The sequence below is a fragment of the Camellia sinensis genome, chromosome 6 (genome assembly GCF_055761805.1).
Source record: "Camellia sinensis isolate YWXY chromosome 6, ASM5576180v1, whole genome shotgun sequence".
Classification (NCBI taxonomy): domain Eukaryota; kingdom Viridiplantae; phylum Streptophyta; class Magnoliopsida; order Ericales; family Theaceae; genus Camellia; species Camellia sinensis.
In genome coordinates this window covers 14804668-14826469 of record NC_138966.1, presented here as the reverse complement: position 1 = coordinate 14826469, position 21802 = coordinate 14804668, and the positions used below count along the sequence as shown (strand labels likewise).

At 36.2% G+C, this 21802-nt stretch overlaps 1 protein-coding gene across 1 annotated transcript; it reads right to left on the bottom strand.

Annotated features, from left to right (window-relative positions):
- Nucleotides 1-2083: 2083 nt before the first annotated feature.
- Nucleotides 2084-17900, bottom strand: LOC114261906 (dolichol-phosphate mannosyltransferase subunit 1). Its single transcript, XM_028202230.2, has 8 exons — nucleotides 17479-17900; nucleotides 5264-5363; nucleotides 5130-5163; nucleotides 4984-5060; nucleotides 3964-3989; nucleotides 3702-3866; nucleotides 3500-3614; nucleotides 2084-2327 (listed from the first exon to the last, which is right to left on the bottom strand). The coding sequence occupies exons 1-8, from the start codon at nucleotides 17598-17600 to the stop codon at nucleotides 2223-2225; spliced, it is 744 nt and encodes a 247-aa protein (XP_028058031.2). The 5' UTR covers nucleotides 17601-17900; the 3' UTR covers nucleotides 2084-2222.
- Nucleotides 17901-21802: the final 3902 nt, after the last annotated feature.

Here is a 21802-nt window from a genome sequence, read left to right as displayed (position 1 = left end):
ATCAACTATGAAAATGTATATTGAATCTTATTTGGAAAGTTAATATATGATATAAATTTAAAATTAATTGTATGTGAGTCACACTTACAATGATTTTAATTTTTTTTAATAATTTGTCTGAATTTATAATATTGTTATTAGGGATTTCAAATGTTCTACTAAATATCTCACGTTTAGGACCCACACGGTGTGAATCCCACACCCACATAAGACATTTAGTAAAATATTTAGGATCTTTAACATTTTTCTAGTAGTATTGTTGTTGTTAATGGGCTGTACTGTGGTTCTATCCAAAAGTGGAGTTTTATCTGTGTTTGATTTTGAATTTTTACACGAAATTTATGAGGAAAAATAAAAGGGAAATTATAAATTAGGGGTACTATCAAAAAATTGTTATAGATTGATGAAAAAGTTTATGCCTCTAATTATTAATACTAATAAAGTTAATCATTTATTTGCTATGTCTTATTAAAAAAAAAAAAAAAAAACAACCTACTCTGTATTGAAATTTTTCCAAAGTAAAATGGAGAAGAAATGATAAGAAAAAAAATAGAAGCCAATTTTATTTATTTATTTGGTAGGGTGGGAATATCAGATCAGTGAGAGTTTGAAAAAATAATTGTAAATCAATGATAAATTTTTTAAATGTTAATAATTCAAATTATAAATTTTTCTATAAATTTGTAATTATTTTTTGAAAGGTAGGCTGATTCGTAATTTCTCCTAAAAAAAAATGAGTATAAACCTAAATATTTCTATCTTGCCAGAATGTGTTTTTTCTGCATATAGCATTGCAAGACTAAACAGGTTGGTGGATTGCCCTTCTAAAAGGACAATTAGCCTATATTTGATTAGAAGAATGAAAAGAAAAAATGAAATACAATTCCACTTTTTATTTAGTTATAATGAAAATCACGAGCTAACTTTGTACAATTCTCTTTTTTTTCTATTTCTCTTTTCATTTCTCTTATCAAACCTAACAACCAAATACAACCTTAAAAAAACAAATTATGGTGGTTTGGCCATTGGAATTAAGCATTATCTCAAATGATTTACAACTGTTAAACGAACTAAGCTGCTTGAGCTCAACTTATTAAAATCTCATTTGCAATTGACTCGCTTTGTCAACAAGCTAAGCTTCAACACCATTTTAAACTTACTAAATTTTCAAGTCAAGCTTGAATGACTTACCACTCTGCTCGATAAACTTATATGCATTATAAAGAATCAAGTTATTCAAGGTTAACTCGTGTTTGACTCATTAAAAACTCATTCAAAATCAGCTTTTTATGTAAATAAGTCAAGTTTGAACACAATTTTATACTCAAATTATCAAATTAATCTTGAACAATCTACTACTCGGCTCATTTTCTACCCTGGGGCAATCAATCTCACTCGAAAATTCAACACAAAAAACCGTCTCAATCAAAGACCCCTTTGGCAGGTGGAAGTTCCCACTCAAACATAAAATAAAATCCATGAAATCATCATCCAGAACGAATCACATGAAGTTGCAAAAAGTAGTCAGCAAAAATCTTCATGACCTCAACAAATTCACACCAACGAATCGCATAAAGGTTGCATAAAACAGGTCACAATCATATAAAAAAGCTTAATGTCTCAACAAATCCATCATTATACAAAATAAAACACATGAAGTAGCACAAAATAGTCACAATCATATTATTGAGCTCCAAGATCTCAACAAAATCATTATTATATGCCAAACTACCTACCTCATTCCTAATTGCTTTCACATTCAATAGGTCTCCCTGCAAGCCACCAACTCCTGCATTTTGCAAATGGAGGTGATACCATTGATCTAAACTACCAGAAGAAAACACACTTGCATAAAATAGTTGCAATTAAAAAAGCTTCATGATCTCAACAAATTTTTTGAAGTGTGATAAAACACTAACAGCTGAGATTATCTATCTGATAATGTACACAACCCAATGAATATCAAATGGACACCCTAAGTTCAAAAATGCCTTTGCCCCCGGATATCACAAAGTTGAATGCACGATCTTACAAGAGAGAAAGCACTTTATGACTAATAATACAAGTAAAAAGCAAGAGAAAATTGGGCAGGAAGAAGATAAGATGCTATTGTTACTGATCAGATTGATTGCATTAGTTGTATGATTAAAATTTTTGACTAGCACAAAAATGACTCTACTGCAAGTGAAGAAGATCATATGAGCTATTATCTCCACTCCACTTCAAGTAGTAAACAAAAGATACACGAGGCCCTTGAGATATTCTACTATTTCCGATCCTCCGAGCTTTGAACTTCCGTACACCCTATCAACAAAAGTAATTGGAACCTGCGAACAGATGTAAAACTCAAGTCAAAATTTCAAGCCATAGGCATAAATTTTAAGTCAGCAACTTCAAAAGAAATATACATATATAGATATATATATATGAAAAAAAAAAAAAAAAAAAACCTCAGAGGATAACTTAAACTGCATTATGACATCTAAAAAGTACAATTAGTTTTGAAAAGCACAATAGAAAAGTAGTCAGAATTTAGCATGGTAGATAATATTTTGAGCAATCACACGCTGTTTAAGATGGAATCAACATCAGCACATGAGGTTGTTATGTTCCTCTTTATCTACAAATAGCTTAATTGTTGAAGCCATAAAAGGATATAAGTAAATATGTTCCTCTTTATTTTTTGAACACGCAGATGGTCAAAAGTTATGCTGGTTATTGATCTAGATATTTCCAAATATCGCAAACCACTGCAGCTGATACACTATTCAGACACCACAGCTCTTGTAGTCATTTTATTTGATGAAATACACATGATTTATTTACTTCCAGGACAAAATAACCAAGCATTATAAACTTTAAACAACCACTTGGTGTAATAAAAACATTAAAAATCTGCCCAAAAGACGTAAATGCAGGAAACACAAAGTCAGCACTGACCCATGCTATCCTTGATGTCACTTAGGCAATATGTGGCAATGAACAAACTATGAAGAGATGAGATATGCATAATCATGCATAATGAATCACTTTTCATCGTTCTGCTTATGCTCAGTTAAATTATATAAATTCACATTTTTTTCCCCCTTGTGCATACAAGGGAAAAACAAATGTTACCAGATATGGAGAATTTGCATTGTTTTTCGTAACTACTTTATGAATGATCCATATGGGCCTGAGGCATAACAGGGTAACCTTACAGCGAGCCGGTGACACAATCAGCAAGCCGGACTCACAATTTGTTTTTTTATTTTTTTTGAACTACGACTCACAACTTGGTCTACAAACAACATTATGTATCTCACAAATCAATGCAAAACTCGCAGAATATTTTTATGCAAACACATGAACCAAAAAGCCATCCATGTCCAGCTCACAAGTAATGAGTTGCAGGATAAGAATTTAATACTAGCTCTTCAATATGACAGCCAGAAAAGTTGATTCCAACTCACAGTTTGTCAACCACAACCATCAACTAAGAATAAGAATTTAACATTACCTCTTCAATATGGTAACCTTTCCTTGAAGCCCTAACAATCATCTCCATCTGGAAAACGTATCCCTTACTAACACAGGAGCTTATGACATCTTCAAGCACAGATTTCTTGTAGAGCCTTAAAAATACGCAACAAATTTTCAGTTTTTGAAATGTTAAAAGTGAAACAAATAAACTGTTTGATATCATAAGATATTCAATGTACCGGAAAGATCCAGTTAAGTCAGATACACCAGGCCAAAGAAGTGTATGTGCAAGGACATTCGCTCCCCTACTTGTCAATTTGCGCATAAGATTCCACCCATGCACACCACCACCTTTGACATACCGGGTACCAGTAACTATACTTGCACCAGTCTCCATCTGTTTCCTGCAAAAGTGTCAAACAAACATAATTCGGAAATCAATTTTGACTACTAAGCACATGATAAAGTGTAACTCCAAAACCTAAGTGGAAGCTTTCTTACTTGATGAAGCTTGGCAGGTACTTTGGCTGTGCAACAAGAAACAGGAAAACCAAATGAACTGAATATTAATTGTTTTGGGGTTAATAATATTAAAAGAGATGACAAACAAAAACAACTCTTGTAGTAAATGCACTTCCTGTGGAGATAAGCAAAACATGGAAGAGTTACACAAAAATGCATACACGAAGAAATTACCCCAAAAGTTCAAAGTGGGCATATTTGGTGGATTATTGGATTTACTTCCTTTTTTATTGGGTAACTAAGCTTTTATTACCAAAAGAGAGAATAAACAATGAAGCTCCAAACACAGACCCAAGTGGACTCAAGGACATGACTAGAAGACTAACCTTGCAAAGAGGTAACAGACCTAGCCTAGGAAAAATAGCTACTTACAAGCTAGGGGACTAGGCCAAAGCAAAGAAACTCCCTCTTACAACCTGAGAGGGATAAGCACAAAAGGCTTACCCCAAAGCACAAAACAACAGGACTAGACCATCGAAGAACAAACCTCTCACAACCAGAGAGCATAGGCATAGAAACACACCCTCTCACAACCTGATAGGCTAGCCACAAACAAAATAACAAAATACAACTCAGCTTACATCTTCCTAATTGCCAGACCTACCAACTATTTTTTTATGTCCTTGACATTTTCCTCGTGGAAAAAATTTTATTTCATAGTTTTGGATATTAAATAAAATGCCACAGCATGGGTTACATTTTGGCATTGAAAGCATAATACATGTTAGTGCAACATTCCATAATCCAAAAAAATCACTACTTTATAGAATCCTTCAAAACAAAAGGAATCTGGTGATAGATCTGATGATTTCAACGAATTTTACACAATAAATAACCTAGAATGTAATATGCTGAATGTTCGTGGCATGACCATCAACATGAGTTTTCTTTCAAAGTAACTAACTGATTTATCAATAAAAAATAAAATAAAATAAAATAAATAAATAAACAACCACAACAGGACCTAATTGTCATTTATATCCAACAGAACATACTTACATGGTGTGATAAGTCAGCATCCATGATCACAACAAAATTGCCTGAAGCATGCTTCAAACCATGTACATAAGCAGTCCCTGCAATTAAACTGGCATCAAGGACCAGCTCATTGTTTTCATTTCAAACAGAGGAGCACAAATACATACCTAATCCGAGCTTCTTAGGTCTAGCTCTCAACAGCTGCATTTATAGAGAGTCAAACGTAAGGGTGGTTGACAAGCTAAGAATAAACAAAACATTGATCAACAAAATGACTCTATTTGTATTTTGTGACACTTACAATGCGATCTTCTCCATACACCTCCTGCAACTTTTTGACTACATCTTGAGTTCCATCAGGACTTCCATCATCCACTATTATCACTTCAAAATCAACATCCCTAACCAGACAAAACAAATGTTACAAGCTTTAAATGCTCTATATACTGGAAATTTTAATCAATTTTTTAGCATGCAGTAAATATATATATTGCTAAAATAATTCTGTAGAAGACACATGCACAAAGGAGTACAATCACCATTGAGAAGTTTTTTACCAAACCCAAGTGGTTTGGAATCTTATTTCCCAATCACGAATAGTTTTCAACTTATTTACAAAACCCATTGTTTCATAAAATCGTGTTTACAAAACACAACTCCTCAAAATTCATGTTTTCAAAACATGGCTTCAAAGAGTTTTATAGCAAGTGTGGTGGGCAAAAGTTGAACCACTAGGCTGTGGCGGTGCTCCAGCGACTGTTAAGACTTTTGTGAACCTGAAAACACTCACAAAAGGTGAAGGGTCTGGCTGGGGAGTAGCCTGGGGGCTCACTGATGCCTAAGTTAGTAACCAAGTAGACAAAGGAGCAAACTATGTGAGTAGAAGTTCAAGTAGGGGTATTGGAATGTGTACCTCAACCATGGTGGCTATTTCTATTTACAATCTGCTCGATTTAGCCGTTGTGGGCTGTTAGCCCTCCCACTCCGCACGCCAACCTCTTTTCTTTAGGGATCATGCTCCTCTACATGCGGAATTCTAGAAGGTAGTTGGACCTAAACCTTAGGAACATGCTTTGACTGAGTCTGCTCCTCAAAGGTGCACTCCTTTTCTTATCTAGTTCTGACCTTAAATATTAAGATCTGAATCCTCAGTCCTGGTCCTGATTTTGATCCTGGACCTTCATGCTGGATCCAGGTCTTCTGGACCTGGATCTTCAGCATTCTGGACAGCAAGCCATCTGTCCCGCCAAAATATCATTCTGGACCTAAACTCCGGTCCTGCTTAGGTTTGACGAACCGTTGACAAAAAGTTTCCAACTCTTGGGATCCCTAACATACAGCTTCCAAGTCGTCTTGTGTTTCTGAGCTATTTGGGCTGTATCTTTTTGGGGTTCCAGTGCAGGTTCTGGTTCTTGGAGTTGTGTTTCCAGGACTATTGTATCCTCTTTGCCCCCCTAGTTCTGTTGTTGATGAATCATCAACCTTTGAACTCGACTGTTGATGCTCCATTGAGAATTCTGCTACAAAATCTGCTAACACTCAGGCCTTGATTGTGTTGTCCTTGGCTGAAAGGTTACCTCAAACTCCCCCAATTCTACTGCCCATTTTGCGCTTCATCCAGTAAAGTCTGCTTTTTGAAAAAGGCTTCTCTCAATGGGTGTTGTGTGAGAACTGTGATTGGGTGTCCTTGGAGGTAATGCATCAGCTTCCTTGCCAGAGTCATTAGGGCCAGGGTCAGCTTCTCAAAAGGTAGATATCGGGTCTCAGCACTGTTGAGTGTTTTGCTGACGTAGTATACAGGTATATGAGCTCCTTCCACCTCCCTGACCAAGACTGAACTGACCACGTCCTCAGATACTACCAAATAAAGGTAAAGCCCTTCACCCTGCTTTGGTGTTGAAAGCAAGGGGGGTGAAATGAGGTACTGCTTCAATTCCTCCAGTGCTTGATCGCACTGTTTATTCTAGTCTACTCCTCCTCCCTTCTTGAGGAATTGAAAGAAGGGTTTGCACTTGTCCAAGGAGTGGCTGATATAGCGATTAAGTGCTGCTACCATCCCAGTCAACTTCTGCACCTTTTTGAGCTTGCGGAGGTGGCCGTAAGTTGAGGATGGCCTTTATTTGCTGAGGGTCTGTTTCAATCCTTCTCCTTGTTACTAAGTAACCCAGAAACATACCTGAGCCAACCCTAAAAGCACACCTAGCTGCATTCAATTTTAATTTGTATGCCTTAAGTATGTCAAAGGTAGTTTGAAGGTTCTTAAGATGTTCTACTTCTTGCTTGCTTTTAACAACCATATCATCAATATAAACTTCCATGGTTTTTCGAAGTTGGTCAGCAAACATGGTAGTTAGTAGTCGCTGATAAGTGGCTTCAGCATTTTTGAGCCCAAAGGGCATTACCTTATAGCAGTGCAGGCCCCTAAGAGTTATAAAGGTAGTTTTTTCCTTGTTGGCCTCATGCATTGCTATTTGATGATAACACTCATTCTAGCATGCCCAAAAGTTGCATCCACCAATTGGTCTATTTTGGGCAAAAGGAAGAAATCTTTTGGGCAAGCTCTGTTAAGGCTGGTAAAATCTGTACAAACTCTCCGCTTTCCATTTTTCTTTTTGACAACAACAGTATTTGAGAGCCAGGTGAGGTAGTGTATTTCTTTTATGGCCTTAGCATCTAAGAGTTTGTCAACTTCCTCAATCACCGCCTGAACGTGATCCACGTGTGACTGTCTACTCCTTTGTACGACTGGTTTATACGTAAGGTCTATGTTTAGGTAGTGGCTGATAATACTAAGGTCTACACCAGGCATTTCGTATGGGGTTCAGGCAAAAACCTCAATATTATCCAACAGAAATTTGATAAGGAGTTGTTTTTCTTGCTCAGATAAGGAAGATCCGAGCAAAAAGTACCTCTCAGGAAGGTCAGGCCCAATACGAACTTTGTGCAGTTCCTCCACTGTGTGCTCTTCTGGTTCTTTTCCAACATCTTCTAAGACTTCCTGGTCTGGAACCTCAACTGAGCAAACAAGTTTATGCCCCTTTTTCACCTCATTCTGGCCCAGTGCCAGCATTAAGCAACGACATGCAGTTACCTGGTCCCCTCTAATTGTTTTGACTTTTCCTTGATCATTTGGGAATTTCAGGACTTGGTGAAACATTGAGGGCACCCCTCTGAGCTAGTGCAGCCATGGCCTCTCCATAATTGCATTGTAAGGCGATGGTACATCAACCGCTAAGAAACAAACTCAGAAGCAAATAGATCCTGCCCTCACCGACAGCATTACTTCCCCCACTGGCCAGACTGGGTTAGAATTGAAGCCCAAGAGTAGCAAGTCCACTATTCTCAAGTTCTGCTCTTTCAAACCTAGGCTCTCAAATAGCTTGTAGTACATGATCTCCGCTGCACTACCCTCGTCCACTAATATTTTTTGTACTCCAAAACCGTCCAAGTCCAACCTGATAATGAGGGCATCTAAATGTAGTTGAACCAATCCGTCTAAATCCTCCTCTGAAAAAGAAATGACTGGACCCCGACTAGAAGATTCAAACTCTTGGTCTCTTGTACCCTGGAGGGGATTTTGCTTGGTAAACGTCCCTGAGATGCGCAGCCTTCTGCATCTCTCCCCTGGCTTGTGCTATCCTTTTTAGGTGTGCAATTCCATGTATTACGCTAATTATACCCTTGGGGTGTTCTATATTCCATTCATTTCCTCCTTGTTGGGCATTATACCCAGTAGCTTGCTTATCCCCAATAAACTCATTCAGGCGCCCAGCTACAGCCAATTCATCCAAGTGACGTTTGAACAAGCACATCATTGTGGTAGATGCATTTTGCCCTCTGGTTCCTTGTTTTTGGGTCTCTCTTCATTTTAGCTGGCCATTTGAACCAAGGCTTATTCTTTATTTCTAGTTGGATCTGCCATATGAGAAGCTTGAACATTGTCTAGATGACATAATCTGATTCCTTATCCCTTTTCTTGCTTGGTTGAGGTTTGTTTTCTTTCACCCTGCGCTGTACATTTGTCCTCTGTGCACTACTTGGTGCACTCCCCTGCTCTATTGACTTTTGGTCTTTCTCTAACTTGTTATACCTATCAATCCTTATCTAAAGTTCTGCAACCGTTTTGGCTAGCTTTTTGGACAACGACTGCCACAACTTCTCATCTAAAGACAGTCCCCTTTTGAACGTCGAAATTCCACTTTGTCTGAACAGTCTTCTTCTACCACATGAAAGGTTTCCCAATACAGTTGAGCATATTGCTTGATAGTCTACTGAGGTGTCTTTCTCAGCGCCATTAGGCTGTCAAGCCCCTTGACACATTTACTGTTGGCTACAAAACGTTCAGTGAACTTGTCTGTGAGCTGCTTCCAATTGTCAATTGAGCCCTCTTGGAGCTTATCATAGCATGCGCAGGCTATCTTGCCCAGACTGGAAGCAAAAATTTTGCACATTAGTGCTTCATTCTCATTCCAGAGGGCCATAGCATGTCTGTAATGGCGCAGGTGGTCCAATGGGTCTGTTCATCCATCATACAACTCGAACCTCGGGATACTGAATTTCTTGGGAGGTTCTGCCGTGGAAATCCTCTTTGTAAACGGAGAAACCAACAGGACTGGACGTCTGTCAGTTGCCTTGAACAAGATCCCATCAGACTCCTTCCGAGCGGGATTCTAGACTTCATGCTTAGGCCAGTTAACTTCCTCAGTTCATTGGATAACCTCCCCTCGTGGAGTTCTGTGGCTTGTGGCCCTATGACTTGCAGCTTTGTTACTATGAGTCCTCTGGCTGGTCCTGCTGCGCAGTTCCATCTGCCCTGTGATGTCAACGTAGGTCCGGGTATGGGACATAGTTCGTTCCAAGGCTGCCTTTTCTTGCTTCCTGGAATTTAAGAAGGCTTTCATGTCATGGATTGGGAAATCAGAAACCTAGGATGGTCCTGACCCCTTTGGACGTTTTCCTCGCGCAACTTCTCTCTTGTGCAGAAAGGACCTTACATCATCCGAGCAAGCGTAGTCCTCCATCTGATGCCCTTTTCGCTTAGAAGCTACGGGGACACACTCTCGAGAACATAGTAAACTACTAGCGACATGGCCAGTTTCTCCTGCCCTCTGCGTCAGTACAAGCCTTTGAGTTGGTTCAGTGCAATGCTTCCTTCTGTGTTAGTAAGAGAGTTTTTTTCCTAGAGTTATGCTAGGAACCCTAAATATTATACCAAATATTCTACCAAATCTCTCACATGGGTGTGGGACCCACACACATGTAGATTTGTGTGAGTCCCACCCCATGTGAGAGGTTTGGTAGAATATTTGGGATACGTAGCATTTCTTTTTTCCTAAGGGGTAGTGAGCCTCCCTCAGTTTGCTGTTCAAGCACAGGTGGTTGGTTTTATCCCTATTTTAAGGATCCTGAACTAATCAACCAGTTCCTTAAGCTGTTGGTCTATAATGTTGATGACCTAATCACGCTGAGCCAACTCTTACATCCAGATACTTCCATTGAAATACTCAACTGTCGGTAGGTCATGCATTTTCCCGTCATGGTGTTCCTGTGACATCTCAACATTGACTAGGTGCCTGTATCGAGTCAAGAAGTGTGGACCGGACCTTCTTGTTCCCCCCAAATTAGGAGATTAACATTTTGTGCCGCCATGGATGAACTGAACTCTTTCGTAGATAGAACTAGGCTTTTCGCTGCAAAATTCCCACAGACAGCGCCAAATTGTGGTGGGAAAAAGTTGAACCATTAGGTTGCGCGGTGTTATGGCGACTGTTAGAATTTATGAACCTGAAAACACTTACAAAATGTTACGGGTCTGGCTGGGGAGCAACCTGGGGACTCTCCGATGCCTAAGTTAGTAAACAAATAGACAAAGAAGCAAAATATGCGAGTAAAAGTTCAAGTAGAGGTATTGGAACGTGTAACTCAACCATAGTCTACATTACATGGACTCTTCGTTTTTTGGGAGGTACCCGTGTCGACACAACACGAGTACGGGTGCGGGATACGGCTCTTTACAATGGATACGGGAGAAGAAACAAAAGAGAAGAGAGCAAGGAGAGAACCTGGTCGCCGACTTCGAAAGGGCAAGACATCGATCCCTCTGTCGCCGACTTCGATTCCTCTGCTCACGTCCTTCGACTTTGTCTTCATGGACTTCAACTTCGTCTAGCGCCCTTTGACTTCGACTTCGTCTTCGACGAACACGACTGTAAGCCCTTCTCTCTCTCTCTCGCTCGCTCTCTTTCTCTTCCATTCCACCGACATTGATCTGCCTTTTGATCTGCCCCCCCCTCTCTCTCTCTCTCTCTTATTCTTTATTTATTATATTTCATCCCTCTATTTTATTCTTTTTATTAAAAGAAATTAAAAACTGGGCTGAACCAAATAAATAAAATTTTGGGCCTACTAAAATTTTGGCCAACAAATCTTTTAATACCATGGGCTGTTACGTAGCTAATTTATATGTTTGGTCCATAAATTACATATAAAAAACTTAATGGGTCAACTTTTTAACTCATGTATATATAAAATATATATTTAAGAAATAATTATTTGACGTATCCCCATATCCGTATCCAAATTTAGATCCGTAACCACGTATCCTTCATTTTTAATGTTGAGGTGTTTGACTCTTAGATACACACTCGCACCCGATACTCACACCCGAGTCCATGTAACGTAGACCATAGTGGCTATTTCAATTTATACTCTGCTCCATTTAACCATTGTGGGCTGTTAGCCCTCCTCCTACTCTGCACGTCAACCCCTTTTCTTTAGGGATCATGCTCCTCTATGCACAGATTTCTAGGAATTAATTGGGCGTAAAACTTAGGAACACACTTTGACTGAGTCTACTCGTCAAAGGTGCACTCCTTTTATTATCTAGTTCTGACCTTAAATATTAAGATCCAAATCCTCAGTCCTAGACCTGATTTCTGGTCCTGGCCATCCTAATCCTAGTCCAAGTCCTAGTCGTGATTTCTGGTCCTGGACCTTAATGATGCTAAATGAAAAACTGGTTACATTAAATGTCAAATTTAATATATAATCAGTTATTCCCCAACCAGCCTGAGATTGAAATTCACCAAACCACGAAGTAAAGAGAAGTTGCATTAGAGATTAACTTCAGGAAGCTCCAAGAGCATAGCTTCGAAATAACAGAGACAATTTTATTTTATTTATTTATTTATTTAACTTTTGTTGTTGTTGTTGTTGTTGTTGTTTATTTTATTTTATTTTATTTTTTTTGTGTGTGTGTGTGTTTGTTATGAAATGAATAAATTAACTAACATACCAAAGATATAAATGAGGGACAAGTCCCATGCAAACATGAAACCAATCCTTTTATAGTACAGGAAAATGTATTGGAAAATTCCAAAATCCTCATCCCTTAAAATACCTCCAACCTTTAAACCCCATTATGAAAGATTTAAGAATATTTTTCTTCAGTGTGTATGCTGTAAGAGAGAACCTTCTATATTGTGTGTGACGTTTTTTTCCCTTAAATATAACTCTTTTTCCTGAAGTTTATCTGCAGGAACTCCACATCTTAACTAGTATGTATATTCCGCTCTTCTTGAATGAACAAACTAAAAGGTCGAGGTGCTTTCAAGACTAGCAAAGTTCATCCAGATGAACCTTGAATTCTGTATCCTCCAATAAACCAACCACAAAACAAGGCATAACCCAACTCACTTCACTTATAACCAATAGTGAAAACTAAAGGAATCAGGCCAAATACATGCAAACGAAGTGGATGACAATTTTGAATCATTTTGCACATGCAATGGCTATAAATTTCTAACCCCAATTAATTAAGTGATCAACAATAATAATCTCACCTCTTGCTGCTACCCATGCACCATATACATAGACTCTTCTAAGTTTGTGATGTACCCATGCAAACACTAGAGACACAAAAGTTACGGTATGTGTATGTCCAACATGTCTACTTGGACATGTACCCAAAAAATATGTTTAACCAGTTGAGTTCACTATGAAATTATCTTACATCAATGCATGAAAAGCTCTATGTTAGTTTGTAATCACTATTTTATCCAAAATAATGAAAGAAGTATTTAAAAAAATATGTAGTTGTTATATCCTCATATTTTTGGCCATGAGAGTTAAATGGATCCGACACTCAGACACATCCACACCAAACACTCATACCCAAGTCCACGTAACATAGCCTACAAAGACAAAGCCATCAAAAAAGGAGTTGTTGAGAAGTCCAAATAGCTTTTGCCAAGAAACAGGACTTCTCTTCTACCTATAACATCTCAAAGAAAGAGTTCAAAAAGATCCATTGTTGTTTTCATTCCACGCTCCCACATTAAACTTCATTATATATACACATAGTACTCAACATATGTGATATATCCTGAAGATAACATACATGATAATTAGAGACAAAAAAAGCTCCTCGTCATTCTTGGGTACAGCCCATGATTATCAATCACTATACCGCTATCATTCACGGGTACCTTAAATATGTATTAAAAGAACTTTAGAAAAGCATGCCTACACCAAAATGTCTTGCCAAAAGGAAATTCTAAAACCACTCCAGACCAAATCAGGCATACCCATAATCATTTTAAAACCCAAACCCCTGGAATGACCACACCCATAAAAACACCAACCACCCGTCCCGCTTCCAAAATAGTTATCAAACCAAACCAAACCAAGCCTTAAGTCCCATCAAATGGGGTCGGCTACATGAATCCTTCTTTTCCAGGCGGCCCTATCAAAGGCCATTTCGTTAGTCAAATTAAGTAGATCCATATCTCTATTTACAACGCTAGATAACATTAATCTAGGCCTACCATGTCTCCTAACACTTCTATCTACCGTTATAGCATCACATCTCTTCACTACTGCCTCTGTTGGTCTCCGTTGAATATGACCAAACCATCTCAATCGATTCTCTCTCAACTTATCTTCTATCGGTGCTACTCCTACCCATTCCCGAATACACTCATTCTTAATTCTATCTTGTCTTATCTAGTCTTGCCACACATCCACCTTAACATCCTCATCTCAGCCACACTCATCTTATCTACATGTTGTTTCTTGGTTGCCCAACACTCCGTCCCATACAACATCGCTGGTCTAATAGCCGTTCTATAGAACTTACCTTTTAGTCTAGTAGGTATTCGTTTATCGCACAGTACCCCAAACGTACTTCTCCATTTACACCATCCCGCCTCAATCCTATGGGTCACATCTGCATCAATCTCCCTCGCTGTTGTAATAATCGACCCTAAATAACGAAAATGTTCACTCTTATGCAGTTCTTGGTTCTCAATCTTCACTTCTCCTCTGTTTTCATTATTATTGGTACTAAATTTACACTCCATGTACTCTGTCTTAGTTCTGCTTATCCGAAATCCTTTAGATTTAAGAGTTTTTCTCCAAATCTCCAACTTTGTGTTTACTCCTTCTCTAGTCTTATCTACTAGCACGATATCGTCTGCAAAAAGCATACACCATGGCACGTCATCCTGAATATTTCTCGTCAACTCATCCATAACTAAAGTAAAAAGATAAGGACTTAAGGTAGATCCTTGGTGTAACCCTACAGTGATGGGAAATTCATTTGTCTCTCCAGCAGGTGATCTAATAGTGGCCACCACCCCTTCATACATGTCCCTAATCACATCAATGTAACCTTTTGTCACCCCTTTCTTCTCTAACACCCACCATATTATATCTCGGAACACTCTATCATATGCTTTCTCAAGGTCGATAAACACCATATAAATGTCTCTTTTCTTTTCTCTATACTTTTCTATTACTCTCCTCAAAAGATAGATCGCTTCCATTGTTGACCTACCAGGCATAAAGCCAAATTGATTCTCTGACATCTCTGTTATATCACGCAATCGGCGTTCCATCACCCTCTCTCACACTTTGATTATATGACACATTAGCTTAATTCCTCTATAGTTGTTGCAATTCTGAACATCTCCTTTATTCTTATAGATTGACACTAAAATACTCTTCCTTCACTCATCTGGCATGTTCCTAGTCAACAAAACTTTGCTAAATAACCTAGTCAACCAAGCAACCCCCTTTTTACCCAAACACTTCCAAGCTTCAATAGAGATATCATTGGGTCCTAAAGCCTTATTTGATTTCATCTTCTTAAGTGCAATCTCCACTTCAAAGTTCCTAATCCTGCGATAGAACCTATAGTCTTGGTTTATCGTATTACTAGATATTTCTTTCTCTATTGTCATACCTCTATGTTCCTCATTTAATAGTTTCTCAAAATAGTTCTTCCATCTTTCCTTAATCTCTTCATCCTTTACCAATACCTTGGAATCCTCACTCTTGATGCACTTAACTTGATTAAAAATCTCTTGTTTTTCTCTCCCGTATCTTAGTAAGTTTGTATACCCTCTTATCTCCTTCCTTACTATCTAACCTAGTGTATAGGTCATCATAAGCTTTCAACTTAGCCTCTCTCACTACTTTCTTGACCTTCTTATTAGCCAATCTATAGCTCTTAAGGTTTTCCTCAGTTCTATCATTCTGCCACTTTTTAAAGCACTCTTTTTTTGCCTTAACTATCGCTTGAACCTCTTCCCTCCACCACCAAGTTTCCTTAGAGCTGGGTCCCGTTCCTTTAAACTCTCCAAGCACTTCTCTTGAGATTTTCCTCATAAAATTGGTCATCGAGTTCCACATAGTGCTAGCATCATCTTCCAAAATAGTTACCATTCTTTTTTAATCCAATTCTTCCAAATTCAAGCCAGGTTCAAAAAACTATTCATTCATATTGTTAATGATCTTCTTTATGGTCGAACCCTCGCCAAAATCGACATTATGACAATCAACCAATCCCAAGCCTGGAAAATGAAAAAACTTACACCGATTACATCAATTTGAAATGCTATACAGCGAAAATCTATAATCTATAGATGCAACAATTAGGAAAAGTAATATGAATTGAAATGTTAGGGAAGGTAAAGCCTTAAATTGACATGGGATGTTGCAGCAAAAATTATATGAACTCATTCATGCTATGTTTGGTTTAATAAAATAAGAGTGGAATGGAATGCTCATTTCATAGTCTCCTTACAGAATGGCCATTCCCGGTGAATGATGATTTCATATGCAATGTATTTTTCATTATTTGTTTAGTGAACCAAACATGAGAATGGACATTATGGAATGATCATTTCATTCCACGTTCAAATGAACGAAACACTACCTTAATTTAATTAAGCGGAGCAATGGAAAAAAAGTGTTCATGCAACCAACCACTTAATTCGGACACAGTTTAGTTTGGTTGCAAAATGCAAGGGGTGCTTGCGGGTCGAAATCGAACGGTTGCATGTCATCCGTCACCCGATCGAATGGGGTTTGGGTTAAGAAAATTCCATCTGCAACCAACCACCCATGGTTTCAAAATCGATTGAGTGGGTTGGGTGGATTGAAAGGTAAATGCGAATTAGGTTGGCAAATTGAACAAATCCTAATTTTACCAAAAAAATAAAATCTACATTTTTACTGAACAAATCTTATTTTACCCACACACACGAAAAAAACAAACAAACAAACAAACTTTTTAACTAGAATAGGATTCTTTGCAATACTTTTCTTGCAATAATTCAAGATTATTGCAAGGATGAATGTGTTTTGGGCTTAAAGCATTACTTACACTACCACTATTTATGTTTTAGGCTTAAACTAGTTACCTAAACTACCATTGCAAGATTATTGCAAGGGTGATTATGATAGAGAACCCTAGTCCGAACAAGGAGGAGTGAGGGTTTTGCTATTCTGAAAAGTGAAAGCATCACTTTTAGATTTTAATACTTATTTTATTAAACAAATAAATAATATATACACATATCAATATTTATGACCAATTGCTAATTATTGGGTTAGATTTCGCAGATTAAAACTTTTATATCTGTTACCCAACCGAACCACGACTTTTTTTCAAATTGCTACACCTGCATCCATCCACCCGTTGCATTGGAACCACCCATTTGAGGTCGGGTTGGGTGGTTCAGCTGGATGTTTGCCCCAGCCCTATGAAATGCAATCCATCATATTTCAGGCCTCAGTTCCCATTCAAAACCAAAATATTAATGAAAACCCTTTTCAGCACATAACAGGCAATTCATGGTGAATTTCTTATCATTCACAAACCAGAGAAACTCTAACACCTAAGAATTGGCAATTAAAGTGACCAAATTTTGAGATCCCAAAAGCAAAAACTAGCCCAACAGCAGAAATCAACAAGGGCAAATTGCATTTCAGTGTATGAAAAAAAAACAAATTGCATTTCAGTGGTAAACTTACCCACTTTAATAATTAAAGTGAAACTTTTTCATAATTTTGCAATTTTTTTTGGTCTTCTCACTGATTTTCAATTTCCCCAATCAACAAAGAGTTATCAATAATATAGTGCAATCACAAAATGAAAGAGACAGAGATATATACATACACACACACACACACATATATATATATATATAGAGAGAGAGAGAGAGAGAGTACAGGATGTGCTTAAAGATGAGATAGACAATGAGGGCAATGTTGAGGCGCTCATTATAAGTTGGGACGATTATGCTGTACTTGTTCCTCTCATTCTTCTTCTGCTTCTGTTGTTCCTCCTCCATTACTGTATCTCTATATAATAGCCCCTTTGGAAACTCCAAAATTTGTTTTTTCAAAAGAGAATCAAAAAGTGGTGGATCAGAGAAGAGAAAACAATGATCTAACTACGATCGCCTTTCTTGATCGATCAACTTCTATGTAATGTAACCTCAACGACTCTCACGAGTCACGACAACATTGAACGATCTCTCTACGCAGAGTTCTTCTCCACAGCACAACCCAGATTCCTTCTTTTTCTTGACTCTTTCTCGGTGCGGGTTAGATCAGAAATAACCCGGTGAAAATAATTCGGGTTTGTGTTTGTTTGGCCTGCTATAGAAAGTCAAATTATTCAATCAGGATTCATTGTTAATTTTGGGGGATTCTACTTTACACCAAAAAAAAATCAAAAAATCAAAAAATGGTGGATAAACTACCAATAGATCCTAATAATTGGATTTAATTCTTATCAAGTCCTATTGAAAATAAGTCTTGATAAAATTATCGCTAAAAATAATTTTTTGTAACGATTTTTTATATATGTCGCTAAAAATTAACAATTAATGACTTTTTTTGTCATTTTTATAAATTGTAGCTAAAGCTTACAATTAGTAACGTTTTCTATGACTAATTTTTTTACTTGTCGCTAAAAGTTGTGAATTAGTGACAATTTTTTGTGGCAATTTTTTTAAACTGTCGCTAAAACTTATAATTAATTACATTTTCTGTGATAAAATTTTCATGTTGTCACTAAAAATTAACAATTAGTGACGTTTTTTAATAGTGTTTAATGAAAAATGTCATTAATTATCATAGGACCTATTAGACAATAAATCCACTTATTAGGACTAGGGGTGTACGTGGTACAGGTCAGCGCAATTTAGAAGAAAAATAGAAATCGTATGGCGGGTGGTGGATTGATAAAAATTTTATTAGAATTTGCAATTTTTCTTATCAAAAATTAGCGGTTCGGTTGGCAAATAATAACGGATTTGCCTTAGCGGTTCAGGCTGATTGGCGGTTTATAAAAAATATAATTAAAATTACAAAACTTGAATCAAAAGTAAAAAGATTTAATTTATAAATTAAACGAAATTTATATGAATGATAAGTAAATAAACAAAAATTATCAATGATAATAATAAGTATATATAAATAAAAATTATAAACAAAAGAGAGAGAGAGCGCATTCTGTATTGTCTTTACTAGGGGTGAGCAGTGGATATATCGATCCGCTAAAATCGACCAAACCAAACCGATCCGCCGCATTTTGAACGGATGCGTGATGACGAGCGGACAGTTGCGGATTGATTTTCTCCAATCCGCCAATCTGGCGGACGGATGACGGATTTGAGATTCCTTTGACCGCAACCGAACCACCAAACTGCCAACACCCCTAATAATTTATAAGACTTTGTGTTTTTAATTTTTTTTAAATATTATGTTTGTGTTTTCAATTAAAAAAGAGTTTAAATATTCTGTTGAAAAAAAGTTTTCAACTTGAATATCTTTTTTGAATTGAAAAAATAAACGTATTATTTATCTATCTCTAAAAATAATAAATACTAGAAAATATGATATATGCTGGTTGTTTTTTATTTTCAAAAACAGATATAGATATTAATACAAAGACATACAATCTCTACTACTGTTCTGTTCATGGTTTTGGTGGTTTGAATTGTTTTTATATTTTAAGAACCACAGATTGTAATACTTTATGTAGATAAGGCATACAGTGATTGTAATATTTTTTTAAGTCATTAACTGTAATACTTTCTTCTTATTCTTTTTTTGAGGAAATGCATAAGTTGAATTATGTTGAAAATTTATAAAATTTTAAACCGCCAAACCGATTCGCATCCATCCGCCAAACCGCCAATCCGCTCAATCCATATCCGCCAGATTGGCGGACGGATGCAGATTGATTTTTTCCAATCCACCAATCTGGTGGACGGATGGCAGATTGAAGGTTCCGTGGCCGCAACCGACCCGCGCCCACCTCTAGTCTTTACTGATGTTCAAGGGGAAACAACAGAAGTCGGAACAGAATATCAATTACCCATCTCATATTTGAACAAAAACTGATTACCAAAAATGAAAATTATCATGCTGCTTTCTGAACCAATGGGAAAATATTGAGCATTGTAATTCAAAGGGAAAAAAACAAAAAATGATTTGTGAGGTTGTCCGGAATACGAACTTCTAAGCACAAAATCTCGTCTTTCACAAAAGAAATTAGTAAAGAGGGAATTCAAAGAAATCATAGATAATGAATTGGCCACGGTCTATGACTACTAAAGATTTACAACCTTGCATTATTATAACCTCTTTATGAAATAGCATCACTGATGTTATATATATAGAGAGAGAGCAGGGATATATGTATGTATATAGAACAGAGAGAAAGCAGTGAAAGAAAAGAGAGACAGAGAGAGCATCGAGAGCGAGAAAGAGCAGCGAGAGTACCGACGAATCGACGACGACGAGAAGAGGCTAACAGCGGTGAACCGATTGGCAAGGGAAGGAGAAACCAGCGGCGGTGGTAAGGATAGGCGAACAGCGATGAGCTGATCAGCGGTGAGTCGATGCAATGCTGTGCACAGCAGCGGCTATGCGTGTGTGTGAATGAGATGAAATTGGAATGTGTAGTTATTAGGTTTAATTGAGGAATTATTGTGAGCAATGCATGTGTGCGAATGGGTTGATTTCCCTGACTACGCTATTTTTAAAACTTTAGTTCCACTTTAGGGTGTGTTTTTAACTTTATTTTCATAGTAGGGTAAAACAGCTTTAGTAATGTTGTTTTCTAGGAAAACGACTTTTCAAAAATCATGTTTTGTGATTAAAATAATAATAAACTTTGAACACAGAAAATGTCTTTAGAAAAGTCAGTTTTAATTAATTCTGAATTAATTAAAAACGGCTTTGGTAAAATCGTTTTTACATTAATTTTTTTTAATTTATATTTTCAACATAATTATTTTTTGACCAAAAATATTTTTAATAAAAAAGGGTTTTAGGAAAGTCGTTTTACAAAACGGATTTACAAAAACCGTTTTCATAAATTATTTTTCTTAATTATTTTTTCTCATGTGGGAAGGTTGGACTTGGGAATCAAAAGATGAGTAAAAGAGCAGCAATTCCAATGCATTCAAGGATGGGTTTCTTTAGAAAATTACAGCACAAATAAAAATAAAAATAAAAACGTAATGCTTGGTTTGAGTTTTCTAAAACACTTTTTAGAAAATTCTACTTTCTTATTTTTCGTATTTTTTTTTGTTTTTGTTGAATTTTTTAATAGTTTAAGTTTTTAAACACACCTAGCATAAATACACTAAATACCAAAAATACAAAACAAAAAAAAAATGAAAATTCAGTACATTTTTCATATTTTTGTGTATTTATTAATTTTTTAAAATATTTTTTCACAAATATTTTACTTTTTAGACACATCTAAGTAAAATGCATCAAAAAAAGTTTTAAAAAAATGCTTAAAATTTTAAAAATATTCACTAAAAATAAAAAACTCAGTTTTCAAAAAACTTAATTCAAAAAACTCAAACCAAACACACATAATACTCCAACAAAGACCCAGGGCTTGTTTGGTTTGTATCTCAAGATATAATTTTTGAGAAATTTTTTTAAAATTTTGTTTAGTTCAAATTTTTTGAAAAAAAATTTCCAAAATCACTTTTCAAAAATTTCCAAAATTTCAAAGTCTTTTCAAAACCCACCCTAGAGTGAGAATAAATATTTTAGGATAAATATTTTATGTTTTAAATATTTATTTATTTATTTTAATGTGCACTATATTTCATACATTTTTGTTATGTATTTTTTTAAATATTAAAGTTAAAAGAAATGTATTTTTTATTTTAAATATATAATTTTTATTTTCAAAATTTATTTATTTTTTATTTTAAATATTTTATTTTATTTTATAAAAATATTTTTAAATATTTTAATTTTTTTTGTTATGTGTTTGGTTATGATTTGAGTGTAGAGTTTTGAAAGTAGTGTGGAGTTTCGAGTTATGTGTTTGGTTATGAGTTTTGAAAATAACTTTTAAATTAAGTTTTGAATTATGTGTTTGGTTACGATTTGGGACTCTTTTCAAAACTCGAAACTCTTTTCAAAATGATTAATTGATATGTAAGAGAGACAAAGTGATTTTGAAAAAAAAATTCAAAAAATTTGAATCAAACAAAATTTTAAAAAAATTTCT